We start from the raw sequence: 24,159 nt of genomic DNA on the forward strand, positions 1-24,159 counted from the left end.
TTTCCATTTGTGTTTTAATGTCTCTAAAAAGGACCGCAACAATCTTTTATCCTTGGCAGATGGCCGTTTTATGGAAGGAAACAGTTTTAACTTAGCCGTGTTGCTAAATATAATCACAGGGCCATAAATTCTGAGCCTTGTTCATTTAAAATGAACTCAGGTACTGAACTCATCCGTAGCAGCCTGCGGGTAATTATATTGTACATGTACGAAGAATAATCATCTTCTTTTACCTCATCCCTTTTTACCCTCAGACTAACGATTTTAACACATATCTATGTTTATGTTCCTTTCCATTTGAACAGACACAGACCTATGAGATCATCCTAACTCTGGGTCAAGCATTTGAAGTGGCTTACCAAATGGCAGTTCAGGCTAGGGCGAGACAGTACGTACCCCCTTCATCGACTACGGGCCCGGAGTTTATAGAAACCAAAACCAGCCGTCCGGTGTCTCAATCGTGGAACAGCATGCGAAGATCGGCGGTGAGTACCAACAAAAACACCAAGAAAACAAGCGAAGGCAGCTGTATTTTGCTGTGAATACATGTGGAATTAGGTTTAAGAACAAAGGGGGGATAAAAACATTCGGTTGAGTCATATTTCAGAAACGATACACAGACTTCACGCCTAATATTTTCCCTGACACTGAACGCCTCCCCAGTGGACCGGCCCCCACGGGAAGATTTGCTGTGAATGTGGCAAAAAGTGATGAGTCATTACTTTGGTAGTGGATTCATCTTGCATACTCTCCAATCTCTGAGAGTCGCCCCATCGAGGGGAGATTTTGTATTCCTGCAAGTGATGTATGAGAAGTTTTATTCGTTACTTACAGGCAAGTGATTGATTTCCTCTGGGATTTTTCTAAGGGCTGAGCCCTCCGAACCCACCCACTTGCATAAATTCCCACAGACCCTCACTGAAGCATTGATGTATTGACCTTTCAGGCAGAATATAATAAGCATTTGTTGATCACTGTTACTTGACGGAAACTGCACAGCTGGGAGTATGCAGTCTGCTGTATGACATCCCTTTTGGAGATACAAAAATCATTTTGTTTTACTACCTGCCTGGAAGGATAATATACTGAGCAATCAAAGAGCTGCATAATGAGCCTGGATTGGTGCTTTAGATGAGAGGGGACTAATTTCTGTCATCTACAATTTGTTTTAACGGTTTTCATTGCTAAAAAATGTAAAATCGTGGAAAAGAAAGTGCACCTTCTTTGAAAACTTCTAAGGTTTCGCATCTCAGGACATCATAATGAAATCTTTTGATCCTTTAAACATCTTAGAAAGGAATCCACAACTTCAGATAAACAAGAACCTTTGTAACTGAAAAAGGGTGTGCTTTCTTTCTTTTTTCTTTTTTTTTTCACAAGCGACTGAAGTTGATTTTAACAGAAACTGACACAGTTATACAGTTTATTTCATTCATTCTCCCCAAGGAGATATTTACTGTCAGCTAAGCTCCATCTCACACAGTCACAGTTGTTATAATAGCCCTCCAGTTTTCTGTTCTTACATGGCATAAACACATGTAGACAAATGTGTTGGTGCCCTTCCATTAAGGAAAAAAATGCCCACAATGGTCACTAAATTAACGTGAAACTGACAACACACTAAATAAACAGCAATTAACTGAAACTCAACTTTGAAAATCAGAAACTGTTTTTGAATCGTGGTTCAATTGAATAATTTGAAAAAAAAAATAAAGAAAAGAAAAAATACTGGAAATGGCCTCGACAAATTGGTTGGTGCCCCTAGAAAAGACCGAAAATGATGTGACAAGAGTGACATATACGTCAATATGGACCAGAGACGACAAAGGACAGAGTTGTATGAGAAGATCCAAGAGGATATTAGGACCTCTTACAAGCAGCTAGAAGTTCCTGTAACTACAGCTGTGAACTTCATTCAGAGGTTTAAGGTCCGCTGGACTGTAGCCAACCTCCCTGGTCGTGGCCACGAGAGGAAAATTGATGACAAATTGAAGAGGTGGATAATATGAATGGTAAATGAAGAGTCCAGAATGGCTTCCAAAGAGACTCAAGGTGAACGGCACGGGCGAGGCACATCAGGGTCAGATCCATTACTCTGTGAGCCAAAGCGGACAACTGAGGAGGAAGACTCCACTGTTGAAAGCAGACCATAAAAAAGCCAGACTGCAATTTGTCAAAAATGCAAATTGACAAGCCATCAAGGCTCTGGGACAATGTCCTTTGGACAGGTGAGACAAAACTGGAGCTTTTTTGGCAAATCACATCAGCTCAATGTTCACAGACATGAAACTGAAACATTTAAAGAGAAGACTGATGCTACCGTGAAACACAGAAGAGGCTCGGTTCTGTTCAGGAGCTGCTTTGCTGCGTCTGGTACAGGGTGTCTTGAATCTCTCCAGAGTTCAATAAAATCTCAAGACTTTCAAGGCAGCCTGGAGACAAATGTGCTGGCCAGTGTCAGAAAGCTGGGTCTCAGTCGCACGTCAAGGGTCCTCCAACAGAATATTGACCAAAAAAACACAACTAAAAACACCAGAGAATGGCTAAGAAGAAAACCCTAGACATTCTTAAGTGATCCTCTGTGAGTTCTGATCTAATTCCTGTTGAACATCTGTAGAAATAGTTGAAACATGCAATGTGGATAAGAAACCATTCCAATCTGAGACAGCTGGAGCAGTTTGCTAAACTGAGGGTACCAACTTATTATGTCACAGCAATTTCATTATTGTCAATTTTATTTTTTAATGATTCTGTTAAGCAATAATTCAAAAGCTGTGTCTTATTGTCATATGTCAATGTTTGTTACATTAGTATTTATTGCTACTTTTGTCAGTTTCAGATGGTTTCAGTTACAGTTGGTGGTTCTTCTTTCGACAATGGAAGTGTACCAACAAGTCTGCACGCCATAATCTGCATGCTTTTTATTTATAGTCTTCAAATGGGCAGTTTTGTTGGCTGTTATAGCAACAGATGCTGGTAGACTTTATCACTGGTAATATCAATTAAGTAAACATTAACCCCTTCAAGGTTTGTAGCTTATTTTTTTACGTATTCTTCAGTAATGTGCGCGAGAGATATATACTGTACATGGCACTATGCAAGAAGACTGTGATGTCCCGGGCAGAGAGCCTGCCCCCTCACCGGCAGATGATCCATGTAGCTGATGTCGAAATCCCATTTAATCCCAGCGTTTTAAGTCTGATGTGAAAAAGCTCAGACTCTTACTCTATGTTTTAAAGTAATTAGAAAAGGCTTTTATGGTGATGACTAATAGGTGAGTTTGCCAAGTGTAATCATACGTCGAGTAACTTTGGCAGAAGGGTATAGTAAATGCAGATGGTCTGAAGGAAACTGAAGAGAAGCTACAGATATTAAAAGAGAGAGAGAAAAAAAAAAAGTGGCAGAAAATTAAATCCATGCTGACATGACTAAAATGAAACAGAAAACTAACAGTGAATACTTGCAAAATGACCACTGAGAAAAGACAGAGATGCAGGCAACCAGTACTTGGCCATGAAATGACCACAAAAAGATGCAGAAGTGCCAAAAAGACACCAAAGATGACAGAAATCGGTCGAAAAAAAACAAGGTGGAGGCACATTTAGGTGCCGGTCTGAAAAGAGTGAGGAACGGCTCTTATGATGAACAGACTTTTTAAACAGTTACACCACGATCCACTCCCCAAATCCCCATCCTTACGACAGCCATCCGCACACCACTTCAGCATGTGTAGAAATCCAAAGCTCCAACATCCTCGTCCTGCTGCTAATCTGCGGCTGGATTTCCACTATTATGGAGCAAAATCCAGCGAATGGTCAGTGACAACACAAATTTAGTTTAACAATATCCCGTCATTGAGTTAAAGAAGTGATGATGAACTGCTGATGCTGGATTTCTTCACTCTCCATTCAGTGCAATGAAATACTTTGTCCATCTTCCTCTTTTTTAATATGTCTTTGTTCCTGTCTTTCTTGGTCCTCCTGCTTCCCAGGGTGCCCCACTGCTCGATTGCCGCTGCTGTCACTGTCACACGTGTACTACCCACCGTCCTTCCTTCCTCCCGTTGCACTCTGTTAGCCCTGGAATCCAGGTCCTTCTCTTTCCTTTCCTATATTCACTCCTCAATCATCATACATCGGCTTACACACCCAGCCCTTCCTTAGTTCCTTTCCTTGTTGTTAAGATGCTGCAGTGCAGTTTGTCTTTTTTTTTCTTATAGTTCCTAATATTTCAATCATAAACCTTCTCTTCATTCCTTTACTTTCCCATTTCCCATCTTCATGTCACACTTTATACTTTGGGATGCAGTTAGCTGAAGTTTAACACATTTTGGGAGGAGAGGATGTGTCTAGATTACCCGCGGGCTAAACTGTGCCAGTCAGGGTTTCATCCCTAGTTGTCTGCTGGATGGTTTTTTAAAAAGTTTCTCAGTTTTTGTGCACTCTGTATTGGTGTCTTGTTTTAGTAGTGAGATATTTTGCTTATAATTTAAAGTTTATATGTACAAATGTGTCTTGACTGTTGACTGTAATAGCCGCTGGAGTAGAGTACATGTTGCTTCTGAATGATCGATCAGCACTTCTTTTTTTAACTTCCCGAGCGTTGTATCATTGATTAACTCTGTGGTTTAAGGCGCCTGAGCGTATCTATTTGTCTCCGTCAGACATCATCCATTTTTGGTGGATTGAGCCCTCAGTGTCTGTGATTATAACATGATCACTGGACTGTATCTCCAATCCACATGCACGTGTGTGAGCTGAGGAGTTGTCAGTGTGGCTCAATGGCCTCCGCTGCCGCACGTCTCACACCCTCCTCTCGTCCCCCCCCTCCCTTCCTCCTCCCCGGCAGATTGACCCCCTGGAGCTGGATGCGGACATGCAGTCCCTGGGCAGCACCACCTGGCTCTGTGACCACCGGGACTCCAACCGCCGTCCCGTCAGCACCAAGTACGAGACCACCATATTCTGAGGCCGGATACCTGCAGTCGCCCCCCCCCCCACCGCACCCCCCCCTCCTCTCCCCCGTACCTCCCTCTCCCCCCCTTGCATCCGGTTCTCTTATCGATTCTCTTTCTTTCACTGACACAAAAAAAAAAAAAAAATGCACAGAGACACTCACACATTTCTACAAGTGAGCCCCGTGCCTTCTCACTGTGATGGTATAGCGTCCCTCAGGGCTGCTTCCTCCTGCACCCCCCTTTGCCCTGCCCAGCAACCCACATCAACCTACCTGCCATGACAAACACCCCTGGCAGCCTCGCTCCCTCTCGCCTGCCGCTGCTGCAGCCAGTGCTGGAGCCCTGAAACGGATGATCCTGGACTGATCTCATTTACTGTGGCCCTGCTCTCTCAACCAAACTGCCTCTTCCTCCTCATCTTCCTCCTCCTGACAACTTGCATCTGCCTCCAAAACCCCCAATAGCTCCCAGAGGTTGCATCTGTTTTATTCTTTCTCTGTCAAGTCATTTTTTTCTTTTTTTTTTCTTTTACTTTTATTCTTAACTGGCAAAAAAAAGAAACTTTTTTTTACTTTGATCAGAAATATAAGTATACAGTTTTATGTTGTGTTAAAAGGGGCCAGTGGGGTGTTTCAATGTTAAACAGAAGTGTGACATTTTGGGAATTAAGCCTGTTTATTTCATCGCTGTATATTTAATGAGAATGTTGATAACCACTCTCACTGGAAGGGGTGTTTTCATACTCGTCCACTAAAGGAGATATGTATGTGCCCCCCCCCACCAATCCACATCACTTATAGAGCAAATGTTTGTTTTACCACCACCGTTTATCTAACGAGCTAACAACTGTGCCCAAAAGATCACCCACTCATTCACTTCTCCCTAATTACGACAAAAGGGAGTTCTGCGTAGAGGCGACTACGACACGAGCTAATCGGTAGGATGAACCTTTGGATTCTACTGGCGTACTTTTGCTAACTCTGTTCGTTGTAATGTTCTGTTTCACAGATGATTTATAATATATATCGCTTCCAGCAAATGTAGTGACATCATGGACTGCAAGAATTATCAATACATATTTGTACTCTTATAAAAAACGACAAAGACACTATGTAATACACTATCTAGTGCGCAGAGGTGATTTGTGTTAGTATAACTTTAACTTCTATCTTAAACCTCGCTCACATGTCCACATGTATAGTAGCGTCAACAGTGTTTCTCTCCATTGACTTTGTAATTGGGGGGGGGGGGTGGCAGGTGTTGCTGAACTAAATTGTGGGACAATTGCATTGCGTTGGAATTTGAAATAACTTTAACTTTACATCCATTGACACAGGCTTTAGCCAATCAAATTGGTAGTTATAAATTAAGATTCCTGCTTTTCCCGGCTGGCCTTCGGCATGAGGGTCCCCCTTTATGATCCCGGTCCTGCTCAAGGTTTCTTCCCTCCTAAAGGGGAGTTTTTCCTTGCCACTGTTGGCTTAACGCTCCCACTGGGGGAGTTTTTACCTGCTGTTGCTTATGTTATAATTGCTCAGGGGTCATGTTCTGGATCTCTTGATAATAGACGTTATATAAATAGATTGAATTGAAACTGACCATTGGTAAGACTTGCCCGTAAAACACAGATGAGCTGGTGGCAGTTGAACTGAGGAAGAGTCATTTACATATCAGGTCGGACTTCTGCACCATTCAGCTCCCATGAAAACCATTTGCAGATCTTGAACTCTCATCTGTTTATGCCAAAAATTCCAGGTATTTCAAGAGAACGGGCATTTTTTTTTTCCATTTCTGAAATCAAAACAAAACAGAGTTAAATGTCTGCTTTGGCTTAATAGCTGTCAACATCTCAAACATCATTAAGGATGTCCACATTTACCTGAAAGTAAAATCAAAGCAGCAATGTTTTTAACTGAGTTTACACCCGATTATGGAGTCACTGAGAACCAGACGCAAAGTTATAACTTTAAATCTAATGGGAGGAAGGTAGCAGTATCGTGTCTTCATAACTTCAGATCTGAACTTATGCCTTTCCAAATTAAACACATTAAAAGTAAATCAGTTTAATCCTACCCTGCAGTAAATGAACGGTGGATCCTGAATGCTATCTTCTGCAAGCATGCCAACTGGGAGATGAGGTTTCTCTCGCTTGTAATCTGCAAACCTTCAGCTCCAATTTAACCTTATTACCAACTATATCTGTTGTTATATTTTGAACGTATCCCTCCGTGGCGTATGCAAGTCCCATTTAAACACTCCTTGACACCTTTAAACCGTTTGTGTCTAAAAGAATGTCTAAAACATCCTGGGACAGACTTTTCAGACAGGCATTCACCACTGTGAAAACTTTTTAGAAAATGCAAATGGTTGGGGGCGAGGCTTACCGATCGGTCAGTTGCAGGTAGCCAGAAAGAGTCAGAGATGCCCACCATCAAGACTTGACACGACATAACGAACGCACAGTAGATGATCTCATGTTTTTTTGTTGTTTTGTTTTTACATTTAAATAGACCTGTCTTCTTGCCGGGTCATCATGCAACCCTTAGCTTGGTGATAGGGGTGTTAGCTTCATATTTATTCATAGATGTGACTGGGTTATCAATCTTCTCACATGTTCCCTGCAAGCAGGCGTCTATTTCTATTACTCAAACTGTTGACCTTTTCTCAAAAGGCCCCCCCTGGAAATCTCTCATATTGAAAATATGTGAAATAAAACTGATTTTTTTTTTTTTTTTGGGGAGGGGGGGTGTTTTTGAAGCACATTTTATTTAAAGTCATGTTTTCTTTTCTTTTTTGGTTGTTCTCTTCAAGAGAGTTATGATTTTTTCCCCTTTCTCCATCTGTAGCCTGTCCTGTCTTACCAGGCATCTACCACTGTGAGGCTCTATGAGGAGGGATGCAAGACGGACAATTAATCAATGAAAAGACAAAACAGCAACTTGCAGCAAACAGCATTTTTCTCCTTCTTTTCTACTCATTGTACAGAATTCACAGTTAAGACTACAAAGGACCGGTCATAAATCTGCCCCTGATGTCGGAACTTGCAAGAACTAAGAACTTGAACCTCACACACACCGAAGGACAACTTTCCTACGATTTACCGAGGACAACAGCCTTATGTCATTGCAGTTACTTGTATGAAATTCAAATCCCACCTGTCCCCGCCCTCCCAAACAAACCACCCAACAACTGCACGCCTCCGACTTGTTGAAAGACTTGTTTAAAAAAAAAAAAAGAAAAAAAAAGACACTTCTTGTGATTTCCTAGTATATTAAATTGACTGTGACTGGCCGGGAGGATGTGTGTTCGCCGATGATACAGGTTTGTCTGGATGAGTCTTTGCCCTGGCCTTGTACTGCCCAGTGCCTGTCAGCATTAACGGTAGCGCTGAGAGCCTCCAAATCAAGAAATCTTCTGCTTGTCCATAAAAAATGAATTAAAAAAAAAAATAAAAAATACACTCAGATACACAAACACACACAAAGCACTGTGTAAAAAACAACAACAACATAGCACTATCCCTTTTAAATCCTTGTTTTCTTACAGTGAACGTAAGATATAAGTGCATTTTGTGATACTTTTTAATATACGGGGGCTAATGAAGCATCTCGGGACAGAATGATTAAGAATTGATCATAAAGGATCCCAACATTTTTACAAACATCAAGGAGAACGACAAACAAAAAAGTGAAAACATTTTGCATATTTACATTGGCTCTATATTTCACCTATTTTTTTATCGTAAACTGCACTTCAACATGATTTTTGTTTTCGGGGGTGAATCATTTCCCTACAAGACATCTTATTATCACGATTACACGGGTAGGTATCTATTTCACACCGATTTAGAATTAAGACACAATACACGCTAAAATATGTCACTCCAAAATAAACTGGGGTAAAGAGATTTGATTCCACTGCACGGAAAGAGCCAAATCTAAACGTCCTTCTGGTGTCATGTTGATGCGAATAGCTTTTGTTATGCTGGGAACGTGACATCTTTTTTTAAGCGTATGCCTCCTGCACTGTGATTCAGAAATGCTTGTGGAAGTCAACGCATATCTGGGTTCTCCTCCATGTGCACTAGCTACTTCCACACCACGCGTGTGCCGTTTTGCTTTGTTTCTGTCTGTCCTCATGGAAGTTTGGACTGTTGCATTACTTGCCTCTGTCCTTGTTTTGTTTTGTTTTGTGTGTGTGTGTGTGTCAGCTGCAGCAGGAATGAGGGACTGAGCTCCTCTCCAAAAAAAAAGAAAAAAACCAACAGTGTGTCTGGAGAGCAAGTGTTTAGATGTAACGGCTGTGTGTGCGGTGCCGTGGCTGTGTCATTGCCACTCTGTTCTGACTCTTTTATCTGTTAGCTTCTACTGATGATGCATGTTGGCAGTGTTTTTGTGTTTTGTTCCCTCTGATGCACTTGGCCTGAGCAGTCTTTGTATGTATTGTAGCAGCGTCTCGTCTCCTCTCACTGATCTGCCTTTAGCTTTTTTTTTTCCTCTTAATTTCTTTCATATCTCTCTGTTTACACGCTAATGCAGCGATTCATCCTCATCCCTCCATTTTGCCACTGTCCTCACTCCGTCAACATTTTTCCACATATGTTCTTCCATTTTGTATGTCACCAGGACAACCTGCTCTAGTACGGATGCATAATATATATATATATACATATTAAAAAGAAAAAAAGCATTAAATTTTAATGAGCAGCAGCTATTTAAAGCAAGTTTTTTGGTGGCATGATGCGGCTGTGCATGTACCGGGTCTCTTTTAACGATGATGTTTTCCTTGTTTAGCTCACCCCAGCGTTCAAGTTTCCGGATACCAAGCTGTGAGTTGAAGGGGAGCAGCTGATGCGAGTGTGTTTGCGTGTGTTGAATTAGTGGGCAGAGCAGTGGAAAAGATGTAGAGAGAGAAACCGAGAGGTAAGACTTGTGCCGAATATGCAGGGCCGACCAGCGATTCTCTGACATTTCGGTCCGCATATCCCCTCCACTGCCCCGGAGACGAACCCCCAACCCACAGACACAAAGGCAAACCTGTAGCCCGACACGACTGGCTAAACGGGACCTTCATGTCACTTCTGTCCCGACAAAGGTCGCTCAGAAAGGCAGAGTCTTTTCCCCTGGCCTCTGGAAATTTCTGATCTCGTCACATGTTATGTGCAGACCATTAGATATAGACACATTAACATGATTTCTCTTGATTCAGGTCTATTTAGGATGCTGACAGTGCGGGTTATTAACAGGGTAACAGAACAAAAGAAGAAAAGAAATGCTTTGCCCAGACTGTGGACAGACTGTGATTTGTCATTTAAAATGTGATACTGTTTCAAATTTCAAAGCAATACTATAATGAAATTAAACAATATAAAGACTAAAGCATCCCTCTCCAGTCTGTTTCCAGCCTTGATTTTTTTTCCCTTTTGCATAACTTGGTAGTTAAAAGCAGAAAGCTTTTTCCTAATTAGCGGATTGAAAAATGTAAAATCTAAACAAACAATTAACTCGGTTTATGCTTCTCATGTATATTTCTTTTGCGGAGGATTTAAATGGTAGAATTTACTTGGACTTTAAAAAGCCTGCATTGGTATTTCAGTACAGACCTTATGGTCTTTTTTCTCAAATCCTCCAAAACAAACAAAAACACAATGATAAAATATATTTAAATGTTTAAAATGTTCCTGTGGTCTCCTATAAGCGTAAAAAAAAACATTTTTTATTGACTCTTTGAATCCGTACACTTAAGGAATAGTTTTTGTGACGGATTAAAAAGCTTTACAGTGACAAAGAATAAATATGTTAAAGGATTCCTGTAATGCCTTTAAAATAACAGGAAGGGCTGTTTAAATACTTGATCTCTGAGGCTTCATCTAAATGTGAACATTTGGTAACTTCTGATATTTCCTGCTATGGCTGTAGCACTCAAGAGTTAAAAAAAACTAAACTATTTCCAGTGTTTTTGCATGTTATAGCCCATTTGATGAATACAAAACTAACATATTACTCTTATAGAAGTGTGTTATTTTGGCTACAGGTATCCACTGGTGAGTATTTTATTTTTTTAATACGATAGAAAAAAAGATTCTGAGTCTAGAACCTGATGTTACATAACCTAAAACTGTGAACAGCTGCAAAACAGCTGCATCATTGCGTCAGTCACGTTTTTAATACAGTCATAACTCCACAATAATAATAATAATGTAAGAAAGACAGAAGCCAAAACTGAGTTGAAGAGTAGAAGTGAGTGTGAAAAATGACTTGAACATTTAGCTAAAATAAAAAAGAGTTTGTAAAAAGATCAAATGTGTCAAAAATGCCCTTAAGGGTCTCATATTGTGCGATTTTGATCAAGCGCCACAATAGATGTGGTGCTGTAGTGCTGAACCCATATGAGATACATCAAGGGCTGGCTTGATTTGAGGTTGTTAGAGGACAAATCTACATAAGCAAATTAAATTTATGTGATAAGAAAGTTGTTTCCAATATGCTTTCTCTTTAAAAACATAGTGGCTGCTTAACCAGGCAGTTTGAAAACTGTTCTATTACAGCTGAAGTCAATTTTAAACTTGTTAAAGACAGGAAAAGCATAATATGGGACTGTTAAATCCACTCTGTGTAGCATATCACCTTTGACCACCAGGGCCCAGCATATCAAGAGAAAGTTAACGTGTTAGCCCCTGGGCTAACACCACAGACTGTATAAAACAATGGACGAAGCATTCGGTCACGTGACCCATTGGTTTCTTTTTTTTTTTTTCAGCCACATTGCTCAAGAAACAGATGAGAACTCCTTTTGTCAATCAAAGTTAGCTTTGGCTGCCAGCTCCTTCAATGGATCCCCACCAAAATATCTGCAGAGCTGCAGCAGACATTTGCTGCTGAATATACTGTTCAACATCTTCTTGCCGGTGAAATAAAAAATGACTGTCACGTTTAGCCGATGCTGGGGTCGTACAAATGGTTGGGTGCTTCGCCAAGAGCGGTAGCATGACGATTAGAAATGAGGAACTGATACTGTCAATCAATCATATAAGAAATACATTTATTGTTTTATATAAATTCTCCTGGCGTGGTACAAAAAATTAAAAATCACCCCCCTCAGAGTTGTCATGGGTGTGAAATCAAACAGTTTTTTTTAACCAGGCTGTAAATATGTTTATTTTGCTCGAAAGTCTGACATTTTAACACAGGCGTTATTTGGAGATTGACTCACTTTTGCAGATAGCCTCAAGTGGCTAGTTGAGGAACTGCAACACATCTTAGTTCCACATGAATCTCAATCCTCACTCCTCCAAATGGTGCTTAGTTAAAATACAACAAAAGGTACTTTAGTGGCGCAAAGTGGGATTACAAGATGAATAGGACAGTCCTCACTCATGAGAACAGTATTTGTTTAGTAGCACATCAGATCTTTTTGCCCCCATGTGGTCAGGAGTGGTATTGCTACATAGAGTGGCTTTAACTTAAAGGAGCTGTATGTAAGAGCAATAATAAAACGAATCATAAAATGACCCCGATATGTCAACAGACATTTAAAAATCATGTTCATTTCAAATACTTATGTCACTGACAACAGCACTCAAGCCAGGATATTCCAGTTTAAAAAGAGGAGTTGCAGCCCTCAACTGATGTTTATGTTGTCATTTTTTGTTTTGGCCTGAAGCTCCACCCTCCACCTATCTCCCAATCACCAAGTCAGTATTGTTTCTGAAGCTCCACCCTCCACCTATCTCCCAATCACGAGGTCAGTATTGTTTCGGCATCCGGGTTGCCAGCTCGGCTCTAATTATCGCAGCCATGGCAGCCTACGTTCCTGCTGCATTCTGCAGCCAACCTGGCAACCTCTGGTCGGGGGGAGGAGGGGGAGGGTACACGCCGCTCAACAATATTTTGAAAGTGACTGCAGTACCAGTTTTGGCCATTTCTTACAGACGGCTCCTTTAAGTGAATTTGAAGCAAACTAAACAAGACATGTTTGAATATTATGAAAGTGGTACCAAAAGAACTTGTGCAATTTTTCTTTTAGCTCAAATGGTTCCCAGTATAGGTGGAGAGGTTAAAATGTTTGTACGGAACTGTCCAAGATTTACTCTTGTTCACTCCGTCTCTCGTTTTCTCTTCCGTAATTACTTTCTTGAGTGTGTTAGTCGCATCTGTCATGATGTCAACTGTAGCCGTCAGTCAGTTTAATTGTAACTGTAGTGAGATATAGTGTAGTGCCGTAAAAAGACGCAAAATACGACAGGGACAGGAGTCCAAACGTACTTTAGTGGGATGCTAGTGATGGGAAACCTTGAGAGCTACACGACAGTTCTTAGAAGTCGTCCAATATTCCCTCAAACGAAATTGAAACTTGATGCTTTAACATAAAAAAAAACATTCATTTTTGCTGCTTTAATTATGTAATGAGAAAAGTCCAACAGGGGAATATTAAAGGCAAATCATCTTTTAGTGAGAATAACTTTGTTTGCTCATCTTATTCTGTGTACCCTGTGATTGTTTTTAAAGAACATTTCGAATTTCCTTTTGGAGATTTGGATGTGTTTCTTTTCATTTTGTTTGCTCTGTAATGTGTGAATGGCTGTGTGAAATATAAACATGAATCATATGTTTGTTTATAAATGAAGCACTGTTTTGTACCACAGCCTCTCCTAACGTTAACACCTGTAGGACCACATCAGATAGTTTTTTTGTCTTTAGTTCATTTTTTTGCACCTTTTTAAAAGAATAGAAATAAATCATTCAAAAGTGCAAAATGTCTTTGGTAAGTCATACATAATAAACACATCCAACTACATATGAACGCTTACGATAAGGTTTTATTTACAAACTAAGCATATTTTCTTTCTTTTTTTATTTCAGTCACATGTTATGACTAAATGTGACTGTTTCTTACTGAAACAAAGTCTGTTTTTGGTTTATGTACACAGATCGGTGATTTACATGTTCTATTACTTATTCAGTAACTGCCTTATACTTTCATTAGGACTTTGCTAGTCCTGACAAAGAAAAAAAAATGTTTCTGGAGACTGTAAATGTCAATTAAACAACAGCAGAAGGACTACAAATTCATCTGCCTTTTTTATATTTAAGGTCTGGCATCTGCCCTCTGACTTTCCCATCAAACAGCTCCAATTCATCATATTTATACTCTTAAGGGGTATTTAATAGCAAATAGAGGTCTATATTCAGGTCAGCATTAATTGTTTGGGTCATTCTCAGCTCAAAGGGAACCCTGGGCCCAGTCTCAGCCTGTCCTGGCAGCAGAGCCAGAGCTTCCTAAGGATGGGAGCACAGAGAGGACCACGGACTGCTGAAGTGGACAAATCGCCTAAAGGCCGTCCCCAGCTCTGCGAGCTCAGCGCTCACCAGCCCGAGGGGGAAAAGCAGCTCTGGACTCCTCTTAGGCCGGCTGCCCCGCAGCATGGCCAAAGGGGAGGCCCTGAACCCTTTCGTCTGTGTTCGATTGAAAAAAAGAGTCGGGCAATTCAGTGTTCTGCAGCGGCACAGATTTAAGTTTAAAAGCATCCTCATGGAGAGGTGTGACTCAAGATGAAAAATGCTAAGACTCCTCTGGAATTAAAATGACAGTGAAAACGCTTAGTTGTAGGTCATGTTTCTCATTTCCACTTGCAACAGTGTCTTGCTGAACACAAACTTTTCACTTTCTCCAATTCAAGCACTTCTCAAACTTCAATATTTCCTATGTAGCTCTGAAAGGGGCATTTTTCCTTAATCAAGTATTTACATTTCTGCAGGACATCATTATGCAATAAACCATAACAATCTAGCAGCACCTGGAAAATAACTTCACATAGAATCATGCCTGACCTGTTATTATGAGAACAGGGTTGTTGCACCTCCACAGGTTAGATATGTGTCCCCTCAGCAGATTCCAGCTCCACTGGGGCTCATTCTCCAGTCACCTGCTGCACTGCTCTCCCCCAAACCCCAAGAGGGCCATCGTGAGGTCAGCTTCCCTGCAGAAGCAAAAACTACAGTTAGATCAGTACCTGCTTACGAGGTTATAGTACTACGAATGTCTGCACTTATACCAGATTACATAGAATTAAAATGGAGAAAAAGCCGGTGTGGGTTCTATTTGATTTCAGCTCGAACCAGAACGTGGGCAGGCTTTGATTATTCCAAGCTGCTGTTCTGCAATCATCAACTAATTATGACAAGGCGTCTGCTGACGAGAGGGAATGAGGTCAGCTGGATCTGTTCTGACAAGATAGCTGCCTCCTGTCACCTCTGTTGGTGTCCCTCTCAAACAGTACATGTCCCCCGTGACGGCGGGCGCACTCATCACCGTGTCCTCCTCTTACCTAGTGTGACTGTCCTCCAGCAGGACAGTGACGCTCCCTCCCCGGGTTCACCTGCACACCCGTACGAGGAGCTGCCTGTCCTCCAGGACCGGCATCTGGAGCTGCTGGCTGAGAACGTCCAGGCCTGTTGAAGGCAAAATGGAGTAAATATTTTGTTTTAAAAACAAAATAAGCAAATCAGAAATGATTGTTATTGGTTTTGTCTGTGTGATGAAATGCTAGGAAGATGACGGGCCTTGTGGGACACGATTTTAGTTGTACGTGTTGTAATAAAACATAAGCATTTCCAGACTGCTCCAAAAAATATTGCCACTGACACTTTTATTATTTTTAAGCAACTTTTCTTGTGAAAGTAAAATGGGCCACAGTTTACCTCATTTCTAACCTTGGGTTTTTTGGTTAAAACCGTTAAAGGAGCAGATTTTTATTGTTTTCCATCGCATGTTTCTCATTTGGTTTCACAAGGAAGAAAACAAAGTGTCCTCCTTTGTGTTTTTTTCCCCCAAATTGGTTGTAATAATAAAAAAAAACAGAAAACAAAAAAAACTGAACAACATAGGGATCAAACATGGACCTTGATCCAAATAAAGCCATAACTGGAGTAAGCATCACATTAAGACTTGAGGAACATGCCGATCACAGCTGCATCATCGCACAGATGTCAACACAATGTCCTGTTTGAGTGTTCATGGTGTTTTTTTCTAACGCACATAGCAGCTGTGAAAGGTTCAAGGAGCAAAAAAGGCAAAACAAGAACAAACAGCACTTTAATTAAGAAGCTGTTCTTGATTTTTGAAAAATCACAAACAACACATGGCGGTTAGGCGGCGTCATAGTTCAGATGAGCTTCAGTTTGGTGCTGCTGCTTGAAACTCCAGAAAACAAGTGTTTTTTATGCCTGCTGCTAAAACAAAGATGATTTCTGGTAGCTTCTGTTTTAATTGTTCACATTCCTGAAGCTCAAAGAGTAAGAGACAGAGGAAGAGAAGATGAATAACTAGAAGAAAGTAATTAATCAACTGGTGAAATATCTACAGATTTTATTATGGATAAGTGGTTTAAATGTTTAGTTTTATTTTAGAAAAAAGCAAGAAAGAAAAAAAAAAAGAGTCCTGCTGATAGGGCAAATCTAATGTTGATTACTGAGTGTTTGATTTCATCTGACAGCACTATGTTGATACTTCTAATAAAAAAAAGGTTTGGGGCTGCTGTTCTACGAGTGCTCTAATGTCTTGTCACATACTTTAACATGAAGCAGTCTGAGGAGAAGTGCACATTGCAGCCGAATATTCCCGAATAATAAATAAAACATCATCCAGCATAAGGAAAGGTGTGGACAGTGATGTAATTCTGCAGGATGCTGCGGACCTCTGGATATTTCTGGTTCCACGGATCCCGCTGGAGTAGACGCACGTAGGCCTTGGTAACCGTAACGGTGGTGCGGGGGGGAATGTGGCAGTCAGTTGTAGGGAGAATCAGAGCTCTGAGTGCTGATGTGGATGCCTGAAGCTGAGCGGTGATGTTCTCAAGAAAATCTGAGGGGAAAAATGTAAAAGTATACAGAATGGCAAAAATGAAAACTAAACATTTGAGATAAAGTTTCCCTGTATTATCATATGAACCAGAATAATACATTTTTACACATTTTATTTTTAAAGGCGCCTTTCTTGGCACTCAACGTCGCCGTGCACAACAGGTTAAAAAATAGAACCAGCAGAATACATTTAAAAAAACAACAAAAAACAATTAAAAACAGCAGAGGTAAGAACATTAGAAGAAATGAACATGAGATGAGGTAGGCAGTCTTGAACAGATGAGTTTTGAGTTGGGATTTGAAAAGAGGGAATGAGTCAATGTGTCTGAGTTGGGGTGGTAATGAGTTCCAGAGACGAGGAGAAGAGCGTCTGAATGTTCTGCTCCTCATGGTGGTGAGACAGGCGGAGGGGACAGACAGTTGTATGGAGGAAGAGGATCTTAGGGCTCGGGAGGGAGTGTGGACGTGGAGGAGATCAGACAGATATGGGGGGGTGAGGTTGTGGATGGCCTTGAATGTGAACAGGAGGACCTTGAATTGAATGCGGAACTGAACCGGGAGCCAGTGGAGCTGTTGGAGGACAGGAGTGATGTGATGGATGGAGGGGGTCCGAAGTTATGATGCGGGCAGCTGAATTCTGGACCAGTTGAAGTTTATGGAGGGATTTGTGAGAGAGGCCGAAGAGGAGAGAGTTGCAATAGTCCAAGCGGGAAGTAACAAGGCTGTGAACGAGGATGGCGGCAGTGTGGGGGGTAAGGGAGGGGTGGAGGTGATTGATGTTACGTAGATGGAAGTAGGCAGACCGGGTAATGTTATTGATGTGGGATTGAAAAGATAGTGTGCTGTCCAGGATGAAAGAAAACAGTGAATGGTAGGATTAAGTGTGTACGGTGGGGTTGGGACACTGCTGACACTGCTGACACTGCTTCAAAGACTGCCTGAATCCCACCGACATGCCTTCATGCGAGGACACAGAGCCTAGGAACGTGAAGGTAGGCACCCCCATCTCTGGGGCTGGGAGAACCTAGTTGGTACCAAGGCACCAGGGGTGAGTGAACCTGACCAGAGTTCCTTAAGGCTCTTTTGGTTGAAACAGCTCAACAAAATCATGTGGACATCAGGGACAATGCCTCTGGACTAGCAGACTGGGGCATGGTTCCCCCTCATCAAGTAGCCTCTCAAAGTGCCGGGTATGTTCTAGCTACAGAGGGATCACACTCCTCAGTTTCCCTGGTAAGGTTCATTTAGGGGTTGTGGAGAGGAGGTTCTGTCGGATAGTCGAACCTTGGATCACGGAGAAGCAGTGTGGCTTTTGTCCTTTTTACCCTGGAACAGTGGACCTGCTCTACACCCTCAGCAGGGTCCTGGAGGGCGGCATGAAAGTTTGCCCAACCAGTCTACATGTGCTTCGTGAACTTGGAGAAGGTCTTTGACTGAGTCCCTTGGGGATTCCAGTGGGGGGTATGCCAGGTGTATGGGGCACCAGACGCCTTTACATGGGCTGAACGGTCCCTGTACATCCAGCGTCAGAGCCTGGATCACAGTGCCAGCAGTACATTGGATTCATTTCCAGTGATGGTTGGACTCTGTCAAGGCTGCCCTTTGTCACAGATTCTGTTCTGGTTTGGTGGCCTCAGAATTGTGTCTCTGCTTTTTGCAGATGATGTGGTTCTGTTGATTTCATCAGGCCATGACCTCCAAGGCTCAATGAAGCTGTTCACGGCTAAATGTCAAGCGGTTGGGATGAAAATCAGCGCCTCCGAATCTGAGACATTGCTCCTAGAACGGATAAAAGGTGGAGTACCCTCTTCAGGTCGAGGATCATATCTTGTCTAAGTTAAAATTTCTTGGGGTCTTATTCATGGCTGAGTGAAAAAATGGAGCTGTAGAATAATAACCCCGTTGGCATTAATGCATCAGTCTTTCGTAGTGAAGAAGAATATGAACCGAGAGGCAAAGTCGATCTAGGTTCCTACCCTCATCTGTGATCACAAACTGTGGGTAGTAACTGAAAGAACGAGATTGCAGATACAAGCGGCCAATATGAGTTTCCTCTGCAGGGTGTCTGATCACTGTCTTAAAAATGGGACGAAAAGCTCAGCCATCTGGGAGGGGCTCAGAGTAGGGCTGGGCGATTTTGGACAAAAATAAAATCCAGATTTTTTTCTCTGAAAACCCGATTTTCGATTTCGATTTCAATTTTTTTGGTAAAACTACAAAAGACAATGGAAATAAATTGTTTCAAATATTTTATCTTTATTTTTAAAGAAAAATAGCAAACAAATTTCCCTATTGGGAATGAAGTGCAATTGAAAGATACTGTAAATCCTCCTTGAGTTTAGTAAAGTGACAACATTTACAATTTTCTTGACCAAACAAAGATGACTAGACGAGCTCTGTCTGTAATGCAGCCAGCTGCAAAAAATCGATTTTCCGATTTTCCTTTTTTTAACATCGATTGTGATTAATAAATCCGATTTAGATTTAAAATCGATTAATCGCACAGCCCTAGCTCAGAGTAGACCTGATGCTCCTCAAAAGGAGCCACCTGAGGTGGCCTGGGGCATCTGGTGAGGATGCCACATGGAGGCATCCATGGAGGCCTCCTATTGGATGTCCCAGTAGGAGGAAACCCCTGGGAAAACCCAGGACATGCTGGAGAGACAATGTCTCTCAGCTGGCCTGGGAGCGACTTAGAGTCCCCCAGATGAGCTAAACAAAGTGCATGAAGAAGGAAGAGCAGGCTTCCCTGCTGAGGTTATTACCCCTGCAGCCAAACCCAAATAAGCAGTAGAAGATGGATAGTACAGTCATTATTTAAATTAAATGGAACAGAAATGTTCTAATAAAAAAAAAAAAACTCATAAAATGGCTGTAAAAATGGTCTTTTGGGTGATTTGTGGACCAGTTGGCTGAACAGCAGAAATGGAAAACAGTCACTGAAGTACATGGTAGCTTGATAATGGGTTATCATTACCTGCAGCCCAGCAGACTCCACTTATTTCCCAAAATGATTTGTTAACAAAATACATATTTGAAGAGGCATAGATAATGAAAGGTGGTAACTGCAATTTTTCAAAGTGGTATTTAGTGTCCCAGCTTGCAGGACTGCATCGGTACCGGGCCCTGAACTGACAGCTCTCCTTGGAAAGTCTGACAGAGGATGGTGATTTAGAATGACAGGTCAAAATGTGCTTAATTGAAAACTGAAACTTTAAATGACCGTAAATGTTCCTACACAAATTAATTCATACCATTTACACATATCACATTTGCTCTGACAGCCAGGTTGGACACTGAAGCACGCTGCAATGAATCTTTCCTCACCTGGCTGCTTATCCGGCATCTGCTGGACCTTGGGCCTCTCCGCATCGCCTGCTGCAAAAGACGAGGCCTCGGGGTCTAAATGGTGAAGTTAGACGCATCAATCTTAATCAGCCTCAGCACATGGAAGAACTACCTGAAGGGAGGAGCGAGAAAGACACTCTTAATTACTTCCTAATTTCAGGGTTTAACCTCTCTGAGTTCTTGTAGAAGCTGAGCAGCAGCAGCAGCAGCAGCAGCATCTTTAATTTCTAATTATTTCCATTAAATGTAATTGTTCTCTCTACAAAGAAAAAGGGTTTAGCTAACATGAAAATTGCACTGTCGGCTAGAAAAATGATGAAACACAAATAGCCAAGTGTCATTCAAACGATTACATGGTGATGCCCTCATTGGTCACTGGTTGGGGGGATCCTGGTGTGGATAGATCCCCAAAATATTGTTCCTCACCTCAGCGTCAAGCCAGGTATTTATTTATTTATTTATTAATTTATGATGTTTTGATGTCTATGTGGGTGGCAGGTGGGGTGAGGCGGCAGGTATACGTGTGCTGTGTGGGTATTAATGTGAGGATGTGTGTGAAAATGACCAGATGTGTGTTTTTAATCATGAATGTGTGAGTTTTTCCATGTTAAATGTTGATTTTATAAAGTAAAACCGCTTTGCGTTACTATTGTATGAAAAGTGCTATATAAATAAAGTTTGATTTGATTTGATAATTATCAGAAAGGTATTTTTATACTGATATGAAGAGCAGCACACGACGACAGATTCTTCCATCAGCAGCTCCGCCGGGCCAGTAGGTCCTGCCGACCTCTGACCTCAAAGTCACGCACAGCAGCACATAAGGTTGCTGTGGTATTGAAGATGAATCTTGCCAATCTGTGAAGGTCCAGAGCTCTGAGATGGACCTGGATCAGCTCCGTGTGCCGCAGCTCCTCCGGGTGAGACCTGAAACTGACGACGTGACCAGGTAGCATCTGATGGGAGACAAAAGCTGTTGTTAATGTTCAGAAATGCTCACGTAACTGTTCCAGTTGTTTTCAAAACTAAAGAAAAGTGGTGTTTGTTTATATTTTCAATTCCATTCTGACGGTAGATTCTCTGACTGTTTTCATCCAGAGGGACGATCGTGTTGCAAGTTACCACTCTGCTCCATGGTGTTCAAATTTTATTCATCTAATATTCCTTTGCTTAACCACTGAGAAGTAAGATCTCTTCTTCCAGGGAGTCCTGGCCATGCTGTAAATCATTATTTTATTCCTAGCCTCATCTGTACCTCGACACACTCATGTCTCTACAGACAATTCCCTGAGCATTGTGGCTCAGTTTTCCCTTTGACATTCGCCATCAACTGGGAGACTTTAAATAGACAAGTGTGGACATCCTCATGTGAATTCAGGTGGATGCCAGACACGCTGCAGACGTATCACCATTTTTCAGTAAGTTTTTGTTTGTTAAAAAGAGAGACCAAAATTGAGAAATTGTAGTAGACATATAGTTTCATTTTCTTTCTTTTTTTGGTTGGCGATGAATGAATGAAGACAGAATTACACTGCACAAATCAAATAACAGTTTTAAGCCCTCCGGTGTTGACCCCCTGCAGAGGAATGACTCCATGACTTTGGTTTGGAGCAACTCTGTTCAGATGTTCTTGAACATAGTCCCAAAATCCAGGGTGAACAATCTACCGTCCCTCTGGCCTCAAGACTTTAAAGGGGACCTATTATGAAAAACAAGTTTTTTTCTTGCTTTAACATATATAAAGTGGTCTCCTCTCAGCCTGCCAACTCAGAGAAGGAGGAAAGCAACCAAATTCTGCAGTGTCTGTACAGCCGCCCGGATGAGCCATCCAGTGTGATGTGACTTCTACGAGCCGTTCAGATTCTGCTCCCGTCGTTACGTAACAAAAATGCGATTTACACAGGTTGGCCTCCGATGTGTGAAACCACACCCACAACTAACTCCGACGGCCGGAGCTTCCACCATTTTTTCGTAGCGGTGTATCGCGTCATTCAGTCAGCCAATCAGCACAGTTCCTCATTATCATAGCCCCGCCCACTCAGAATCCTGCATAGATAATGAGGTTAGAGACTGGGATGATAAAGACATGGTTTAGGCTGAATTTCTAATTTATTTAGCAAAAACAATCAAAAGCTTGTTTTTAAGACATTCAAGGCCTGTTTAAAATAGGTATTAGATGCCATAATAGGTCCCCTTTAAAGCATCCTGTTATATTCATTTCAAATAAACAGTTTAACTGTAGGAAGTGAGAAGAGTGGTGATTTTCCAGATCCATCAGATTGGACAATGAGGCGGGGGGGGGCCCTCCTGTCCCCACAGACAGCGCACGCACACATCCAGATGATTAAAACTGCCACAGTGACAATAATTAAATCACGGATGGTCCCTGAATGTGGCTGAAAACAATGACTGCTGTAATAAAGCTTCTTACCTGTAGGAGAGTCAAGGTGTTGCAGGGAAGGGCAGAGGGGGAATGGAAATATAATTTTTTGACTGATTAACAATCAGATATTTCATATTTTCTTCTAAACTAATAATGTTTTTAGACAATAAGATTTGTCACTTTTTCATGTTTTCAGGATAAACAACTAATGTGAGTTAACAGCATTATACCTTTTTTTTATCTGCCATTGTTTATTTAATATTTGCTAAAGGGGCATGTTCTGGATCTCTGAAAGGCACTTAAAGATAATTTGTAAATAAAATACATCTAAATACATACATTTGAATTCAACTCCTTCAGGAGTCACCAGAGCAAGTCATCCATTTCCATCTACCCCTACCCTCTGCATCCTCTTCTCTCACACCAACCAACCTCATGTCCTCCTTCACTTCATCCATACATCTCTTTGTCTTCGTCTAGGATACCTGCCTGGCAGTTCCCACCTGAGAATCCCCTCTCCTCCAACCATCTCAGTCTGGACTCTCTTACTTTATCTCCCAAACATTAACACGTACTGTCCCTTTGATGTACCCATTCCTGATCCTATCCATCCTCGTCACTCCCAAACTGGACCATTTTCATTTCTGCATCCTCTACCTCTGCTCCCTGTCCTCTCCTCGGTGCCAGTCTCCAAACCATACACCATCACTGCTCTCACTGCTGTCTGCTGACACATTTTCTTTCTTGCTGATACTCTCTTGTCACACATCACTCCTGACACTTTTCTCCACCCATCCCAACCTGCTGGCACATGTTTCTTCACCTCTTTTCTGCACTCTCTGTTGCTCTGGACTGGACAAAAGCTCTGTGACGTCACCAGTAGATTCTTTCTGAGGAGTTGGCTTGAAGCCTTTTTCCAGTTGCTCTTGACAACAGCAGCATTGGCAGGAACTGATTCTGCCCAACCAGGGTTACAAATGGACAGAGAGAAGAAGGGCGTACCACTTGGAACATTATCACCTAATCTCAAAGTAGCTATTTCAGTTAACCTACAGTAGTTAGCTAACTAAGGTAAACTTAAATTAATACATATTGAACCCATCCTCATTTCAGATGTTTTTGTATCAGCATCTGACTGCTGAGGCACCTATGGCCCTAAGCTAAGTAGTTAACACTGTAGCTATTTATCATGGATGTATTATATTAAAGGAGCATGAGGCTCCTTTTAAGAAATGAGACTCTCTAGCGCCACCCTTCGCCACGACGGCCGTTGGGGGTACTGCAGCCAACAGTGAAGGCGGCACGGGAGAACGGGGAGAACGCTCATGCAGCGTCATTTGACGTCACATCCGCAGGACAGCGCGGGAAATTCCGGCCCGGAATTGCAGCACATTTTGCAGCACACAGCCTGTTCAAGGCAACGGAGAAATACGCTAGAGGGCTCATTCTTTTTGGTTTGGAACGCTTCATCTGACATTATTACTAGAAAACTTAAAACGTATACGAATTTTTTTCATAAATCCTGCCTCATGCTCCTTTAAGGTGAGACACCCCAGGTGAATAGGGTAAAATAGGGTAAAAAATTTAAATAGCAGGTATCACCATGAAAC

General features: G+C 41.8%; 1 protein-coding gene and 1 pseudogene across 8 annotated transcripts in view; one reads left to right on the forward strand and one right to left on the reverse strand.

Moving 5' to 3' along the window:
• anks1ab (ankyrin repeat and sterile alpha motif domain containing 1Ab) overlaps window positions 1-14,509 on the forward strand; it is a 57,562-nt gene extending 43,053 nt beyond the window's left edge. Inside the window, exons 12-16 of one of the 8 annotated variants that reach the window (XR_009782967.1) lie at window positions 306-485; window positions 3,992-4,090; window positions 4,849-4,946; window positions 7,804-8,278; window positions 9,751-14,509. Coding sequence is in view for 7 of the 8 variants with exons in the window: in XM_061726877.1 (XP_061582861.1) it covers window positions 306-485; window positions 3,992-4,090; window positions 4,849-4,946; window positions 9,751-9,808 (435 nt within the window). In the remaining variant the exon portion in view is untranslated. Of the gene's footprint in view, window positions 1-305; window positions 486-3,991; window positions 4,091-4,848; window positions 4,969-7,803 lie in introns of those variants that run through there. The other 7 variants (XM_061726877.1, XM_061726878.1, XM_061726881.1 and 4 more) reach the window with 7 other exon arrangements.
• Window positions 14,175-23,078, reverse strand: LOC133449115 (uncharacterized; annotated as a pseudogene).
• Window positions 23,079-24,159: the final 1,081 nt, after the last annotated feature.

The sequence above is a fragment of the Cololabis saira genome, chromosome 8 (genome assembly GCF_033807715.1).
Source record: "Cololabis saira isolate AMF1-May2022 chromosome 8, fColSai1.1, whole genome shotgun sequence".
NCBI classification, from domain to species: domain Eukaryota; kingdom Metazoa; phylum Chordata; class Actinopteri; order Beloniformes; family Belonidae; genus Cololabis; species Cololabis saira.